General features: G+C 51.6%; 1 protein-coding gene across 1 annotated transcript in view; it reads right to left on the reverse strand.

Moving 5' to 3' along the window:
- GALNT2 (polypeptide N-acetylgalactosaminyltransferase 2) overlaps window positions 1-7,523 on the reverse strand; it is a 96,335-nt gene that overhangs the window by 29,390 nt on the left and 59,422 nt on the right. Inside the window, exons 7-10 of the mRNA XM_010839945.1 lie at window positions 6,444-6,565; window positions 5,369-5,456; window positions 2,443-2,530; window positions 1,301-1,404 (exon numbers count right to left, since the gene is read on the reverse strand). Coding sequence (XP_010838247.1) covers window positions 1,301-1,404; window positions 2,443-2,530; window positions 5,369-5,456; window positions 6,444-6,565 — 402 coding nt within the window. The remainder of the gene's footprint in view (window positions 1-1,300; window positions 1,405-2,442; window positions 2,531-5,368; window positions 5,457-6,443; window positions 6,566-7,523) is intronic.

The raw sequence follows: 7,523 nt of genomic DNA on the forward strand, positions 1-7,523 counted from the left end.
CCCGTAGCGGATTCATGTTGATGTATGGCAAAATCAACACAATATTGTAAAGTAATTAGCCTCCAATTAAATAAATTCAAATTAAAAAAAAAATACTCTTTCTACATTCTGATGCTTTAAAAGGCTGGCTGCCTCCGTCCACCGTAACCTAATGGCACACAGCAAACCCCGCTCTATTTTGCTACCAGGTGGTGATCCTGGCTGGCTGGGCTGCCCCAGGGGTGCCAGCAAGGCAAAGGTGACTCGGAATTCCCTTCGGGAGATTAACAATCCTTCTGAAGACTTCTGTGCTCAGAAGATTTCAATCAAGCCCTGCCTCGCTGTCAGTGTATCATTAAAAAAATCCAAAAGGCATCTGACTCAGGTCCTTTCTCCGGGTGTAGTCACTGAATCTAAGAAGCTTTCAAAATCTACCAAGGCGATAACCTCTCTCCACAAAGGAGACGCTATCACTCACATTAATATCATAAAATGAGAGAAAAATAACAGGCTTGTCTAACCTAGTCTTTTCTTTTAAACAAACAAAAAAATCAAAGTCTCTGTTATAAGTAAACATGACTGCAAGTGATAGCAGCATCCTTCTTCTCTCCTCCTCCCCAGGGGAGAAAGTAACTCAGCAGCATTCAAAGGCGAGGACACTCAGCTCAAAAACTCCCAGTGAAACAAACAAAACCCCCTAAACAAAAAAATAACACGAAACAAGAGTCCTTCTGTATTTATGCAGTAAATTCGATGCAACTGCCAATAAAGACCAAACTCTATACAATTTAATCGTCCCTAATCACTGGTAAAAATGATTTGCATGCACTACAAACAAAAACAAAACAGAACCGTCCCTGCCCCATGATTATAATTCAGCTAGTCTAACAGGCTTTGCTGGGACTCCTATGTGTCTAAAAATGAGTCTTAGAGCCTCAAGTGTTCCCCCAATTTTTGTCAGTCTGTTTTCCAAACTCCTGAATTCGGATGACATTAACAAGTATGCAATTTCCTTCAAAGACTCTGTATCTAGCATCCTACATTCTTAAGGAAACACATTCTAATGCCCAATCCAAGACACTTTTAAGATTAAAAAGGGTGCTATTTATACTTTATAAGGGGACTAATTACGTCTGTTACATGGTCACTTTAATGTCTCTATAAACCTTTTCCAACTGGCACCTCCATACTACAAACTCTCACTTAATAATTTCTCCAAAACTTCCACTTTTCATTTCTACCCCTTGGTTGGCAAGAAAAGACCATGGTTTCAGCAGAATGGAAACAGTTTGGTGTCCAAAGACACAAGGCTCATACGTACCCAGGTTTTCTCCTCCCCACACATCCATCATCATGTCATACTTCCCCAGCTCTTCAAAATAGAACTTATCCATCACGAACAACCCTCCAGCAATCATAGGGGTTCTACAGAGGCAGAGAGGGTAGGAGAAAAGAGAGGTCGAAGGTCATGGTTAGATCACCAGCATTCTAATGCCAAGGTCAAGCCTGAAAACAAGACTTGAAAACAACAGCACAGCCTGGTCCTTAGCTCAGAGCTCTAGGGGCCCCTCTCAGCTTGACCCCTGCTGGCTTCAGTGCCCTGCTCAGATGCTCCCAAGTGCGAGGGGCTGCACGGAGCCTCCCTACGTGAGAGCAGCTGCTGGGCTGGGACGCTTGCTAGTGTGCCCCAGGCTAGTACTCGGCTTTTCTGTGCCAGGTTCCTTGGAGGATTACAAACAGTAACAGGCTTAAAGCACCCAGCGCACACAGGAAACGCTTGATGATACTAGCTACCCTTATTCTTATCCTCATCACTGGACAGCTTCTTCCTCTGTTGGAGGAACCATCATCTTCTCGTTTCCTCTCAGCCTAGGTACAGGTCAACAGCGGAGCCCCAGCCCTGTCTCCATGGAGTCACTGTGAGAAGTCCAGGCCCCATGCTGCTGGAGCTCCCTGCTGACGGGGGACAAACACCACAATGTAGACATTGACGGTGTCCGCAGGGACCCCCTGAACTAGGTGTTCCCGGACAGGCATCCCCAGCACACCTGGGGACCCCGCCCAGCTGGCAGTGATACAGGTGCCTCCTCCGCACAGAGGGCAGAATCCGGTGAATAAGGGCGCTGACCGGGGGCAGCGGTGGGGCTCACCCTGGCTGCCCACCTCTCTGCCCAGACCCTGAGGGCAGCCTGAGATCCCATCCTGTGTGGAAAACGCTCTACATTATCAGCACAAAGGATGTGGAACTGGCAGATCTGATGTATTTAAGTACAAGAAAATAAATCTCAAAGTACTTTATTCTACAAGCTGTTGGCAGAGACTCTCCCTTGAGTGAAGATGAGGGCAAGTGAGGGTGTGGCTGGAGACAAGAGCGCGACTAGGTCCCGTGGGAACATGAGGCTGGAGCCTGACGTCTCACCTGTGACCTCAGAGAAGGGAACCTGAAGGACGCCTGGCACTTACTTTATGGGAGCGACGGGGTTCCCTTGCCGGGACCGTCTCTGCTCAGGGGTCATGTAATCCCATTTGAACACCAAGTTCCAGTCAAAACCTGCAGGTCACAGAAGAGAAAAGAAACACAGGATGCTGTAAGCACGGGCTGCCTGCTGCTGGTACTTCTGTCCCGGGTATTTGGATGGATTCACTGAAAACCAAAGGAAAAACAGAGACGATGCAGGGGGAAGAGAGAGACTGTGCAGTAGACTGGGACGCGGAGACCAGAGGGCTGGGCACACGTTGAAATCCTTCCCCAGGAGGCTTATCCAACACACAAACTGTGGGGCAGTTTTTCCTAAAACCAAAAAGTGTAAGTGTGAAATAAGGAAACTGGAGTCTGTGAGGTAATACCCAAGGGCTCTAAGGAGGTGAGAAAGAAGAGGGATGGATTAAAAAATCTGCCAGGCACCCCCTAACAAGGTCCCAGGGGAGGAGAGAGAGAGAGCAGAGAGGATAAGAGTACGGGTTCCTGGGCCGCAAACTGGGTCCCTTCAGTCTCTCCCGGTTGCAGCTGAGCCGCATGGCGTGGGATTTCACCAAATCCTCTCGGAATGCACCTGGCCCAGCCCTGGGGCAGCATGGGGCTGCACCCATGCAGGTCACCTCACCATCCACATCTGCTCCACCACAAACAGCTGCTGCGGGAGGAGAGCCCAGCACAGCTCAGCTCCTGCAAATTCTTGAGGGGTAAGACAAACTAGACAGCCACACCAAGGGGGACAGTGACAGCCGAGGGCCTGAACTGGAAAGCCCCAAGCACGCTTACCATTTACTAAGAACCTCCGCAATCTTGTCTCCCAACCCAAGTGCCTCCTCCCAGCATGACTGCCCCCAGGTGAGGCTTTGGGTGGGAGCCTCCCAATCACAGCCCTGGCCTCCTCCAGCCACACCAAGTGGCTGCACGATGGTCACCCCTTTTCTCAGGCAGGGGTGCTGAGGGGCAGAGGGGACATGGCCTGCCCACGACAACACGGCCTGGAAGAGGCACCAGAGCCCCGGGCTCCCTGGCGGGGCCCAGTGTTCTGCTTTCTAAGGTTCCATCTGATGTCTCAGTTTTACTGTCTTCTTTTTTAACTGTCGCTTGACCCTCAGTTGTGTGTCTGTCTGGAACAGTCCATCTTCTAATCAGTTCAAAATGTTAGAGATGGAAAAGAAGCCCCTCAGCTTACATAAAGAAACTGGGGTGCCTGGCCGTTGGAAGAAGAGTTCACTCATCTGAGGTGTGAAGAATTAAGAGTGAATAAATCGCACACACGGAAGGCAAAGGTTCTGATGTCTCTCTTGTTTCTCTCTTTACAGTAGGCTTTGCTGAGTTCTTGGCTCTTAGCTGAGTTCTGAGAGGACAGGCTGCCAACCAGCTGAGTTTTAGAACTTGAAGCATTTACCACTGGGCCGTGCAGAAGCCTGCATGCCCCAGGTCACCCCACAGACAGTCCTGGGTCACAGGAGAGCCTGCGGGCCCCAGGTCACCCCCACAGACAGTCCTGGGGTCACAGGAGAGCCTGCGGGCCCCAGGTCACCCCCACAGACAGTCCTGGGGTCACAGGAGAGCCTGCGGGCCCCAGGTCACCCCCACAGACAGTCCTGGGTCACAGGAGAGCCTGTGGGCCAGAGGTCACCCCCACAGACAGTCCTGGGTCTCAGGAGAGCCTGTGGGACCCAGGTCACCCCACAGACACACAGTCCTGGGTCACAGGGACAATAGGGCTGGCTCCTCAGGGCCAGCTAGCATGAGTCCTGTGTACCCATCAGCTTTGTGAAGCTCCTCATGGAAACAGCAGCTCTCCAGGTGGAGTCCAGGAGCCCCTGGGGTCCTCAGGTCCTTTCTGGAGGTCTGTGATACTGAAACTCCTTTCATATTTATATTAAGGCTTTACAGGCCCCTTTCGATCTCATTTTCCCAAAGTGCAGGAAGGAGTTTTCTGGAAGCTTCAGGACAGGAGGCGTCAGTGCACACGGGCAGCACAGGTGTGCCTGCATCACTCCCTGTTCTCACCATCAGCCTTACTTTCTAACACAGCAAATGCTCATCAGCACAGCCCACGTGAACGGAGTTCTTTGGGGCCTTCGATAGTTTTCAAGATGGTAAGGACTGCCAATGCAGGAGCCATAGGAGACATGGGTTTGAGCCTTGGGTCGGGAATATCCTTCGGAGGAGGAAATGGCAACCCACTCCAGCATTCTTGTGAGGGTAATCCCACTGACAAAGGAACCTAGAAGGCTGCAGTCCACGGGGTCTTGAAGAGTCAGACATGACTGAGCACAAAAAGACAAGATCAGACACCTCACTATGGCGCTTTGTGGAGGGTGGCTTTTACCGTCACACTCAAGACATAAGGGCCCTTGCGAAACTAGTGGCATCATTCAGACAAAAGGGTCCCCAGAAGGAGGCGGGACGTGGTGGCTAGTGGGGAGGGGTGACAGTCAGGCCACAGGAGGGGTGGGCCATGAAGGAGGCGGGACGTGGTGGCTAGTGGGGAGGGGCTGACAGTCAGGCCACAGGAGGGGTGGCCGTGCAGGCCTGGGGGCCCAGAAATCAGGGCAGAGCCAGGTGGATGGGTTTCCAGCAGGAGATGGAGGCTATAAGGGGATGGTGGGGTGTAGAGGACACACCCGTCAGCCTGGCATCTCTCCACCAGCTCCCATGGGGATGGCTGTGTACACCAAGCCACACGTCCCTGCAGCCATGTAAGTCCAGCAGATAAGGATGGGAACCGTGGAGGCAGTCTCAGGGAGGCCAGGCTGCTTCTGTCCCCTTACGAGCCCTGTGGCTTGAGCACAGGCGCTTTCTTGGTGGGGACCTGCAGGGCCGCATGCAGGTGTTATCGCTGCCCCTGACCTGAGATGGAGCAGCACTGAGCCGCACACAGGCTGGGCCCCAAGCAGCACCTACCGCCTTTTAAGTCCGCAGACGCGCCCACGTACTGAAAGTTGTCCATGTTGATGACATCAATGATCGGGGACACGACACGGGTCCTGTCCTGAAATGCAGGGGAGGCAAGAGCAGGTGTCAGGACCAACCAGGACCTGCACGGGGGAGGCCTGAGCGTCAGTGCCCAGAGGGAGATCCCTGCCCCCAACACCCGCCGCCCCACACCCTGGGGTTTGCCCCCTGGCTTGGCACCCACAGCCCTGCACTGTGCTGGGGGTCAGGAGCACAGAGCACGCGGCCCCAGAGGAGGTGCCAGGGGGTGGGGGTAGCCCCGTACATGTTCACTGGTGGAGAACAACTACCTCCTGGGACTGTTCCTGGCTTTGTTTTATTTCCCTAACAGCCAAGAACAAATGTCAATTTTTAGTAACCCCAAAGAAGAAATTAAGAGTGGCTGATAGCATCTCAGCAAGCATTAGCATGAGACTATGTAGTGAGGATTACAACACGTCATTTGAGTTATTTCATTTGTTATTTCATGTTTCATGATTTGCTGCTTATCTGCATTCCTGACTATGGTACAAAAAGAATGACTTGTTCCTTTAATATTTCTCCAGCACTTTCATTACATTTGCTTTACTGTCCCAAAGAAGCTCTTTCTTAGTAGGAAGAAAAGAAAGTCAATAAAACAAGCAGATGGCAACAGAGATGTCACAAGAGGCCGAACATAACACTAGAGATAGCATTTCTAGGAGGCAAAGGTGAGCAGTCCCCGCTCACCTGCTGGCCTCATGCGTCCCTGTGTGGCTGGGGCTGCCCCTGCTCACCAGCCACAGCCCGGGTCTCAGGGCGGCAAGGCCAGGCTGGGGGCCCTGCGGCCTCTGTCCTCAGCACTCTACCTGCTTTGAGCTCAGAATGGGCGCAAAGCTCCGGGCAGGAAAGGAAGACCCTCCGAGGGGGCGGGCTGTCTTAGACGATCCAGACTCTCAGCAGCCTCTGCTCACCCTCCCCTGTACGTGCCAAGCGGTTTTCCCCTACTGACAGATTCCCACAGTGGACGAAATCGCCCAGAGGCCCGTCCCGGCCGCACCCTCACCTCAGCCACCCTCTCCAGGAGGGGCTCCAGCCAGCGCTCGTTGCACTCGCAGTGGCTGTCCAGGAAGGTCAGCACCTTGGCCTGCGCCGCGTCGGCCCCCCGCACCCGCGACCTCATCAGGCCTGTGGAGTGACAGCACAAGCACGTCAGGGGAGAAACTGAGGGAACCCAGCACCCGCACCCCTCACGCAGCCCTCTCTCTGGCACAGACTTTACCACCAACATTTGCGGAGGGATCAACACCGCCTTGAGGTCACCCAGATAAAGACTTTTTTTTTTTAAAGCTCACTGGATGACTGAGAAAACAACTTGAAAAACCGCCTTCTGAGGAAGGCCTTTACATAATTGAAGTCTCTACCAAGCAACTGAAATGTGTAACTTCCGAAACTACTTTCATGGCAACAGAGTTTTCTAATTAACTAGGGTACGAAATGTGTTACCCAGACACTTCAAGTGCTAATGGAGCCAATTTTAATGGCAATAATTTAAGGATAATAGTGTTGTGAATGTCTTTGTCTTCAAAGACTTATCACAAGCCAAATTAACATAAAAGATAAAGCCCAGTTGTTTGACTTTTACACAAAATTAGTTATACTATTTGGTCACATTAAAAAATTTATATACTTGTGATCTGCTGATTATATACACCTTTTATTATCACACAAAGTCTTCTCATACATAGTATATTCATCACTAGATGCTGGGAATAAATACACGGAGACGATGAGAATATTCCCAACCAGTGAGGACACTACAGTGTTGTATGTTCTTTACACAGTACAGCAGTCAAAAAGGGTTTTCAGTGATTCTTAAAGACCTGAATGCTAGAGCAGGAAGATCGGGCAAACAATTTCTGGGTTTGGTATTATGAAGTAGCAAACCATGTTCCAGAGAACAAGTATAAACTCTGAGCAAAATGGAAAATCCAATTCTGGAAAGGGCTCGAGTAGCCAAGGGCAGGCAGAAAGTAGAGGGCTGCTGCTGCTGCCGAGTCGCTCAGTCGTGCCCGACTCTGTGCGACCCCACAGACGGCAGCCCCCAGGCTCCCCCGTCCCTGGGACTCTCCAGGCAACAACACTG

This window comes from Bison bison, unplaced genomic scaffold (genome assembly GCF_000754665.1).
Source record: "Bison bison bison isolate TAMUID 2011002044 unplaced genomic scaffold, Bison_UMD1.0 scf7180017864138, whole genome shotgun sequence".
NCBI lineage: Eukaryota > Metazoa > Chordata > Mammalia > Artiodactyla > Bovidae > Bison > Bison bison.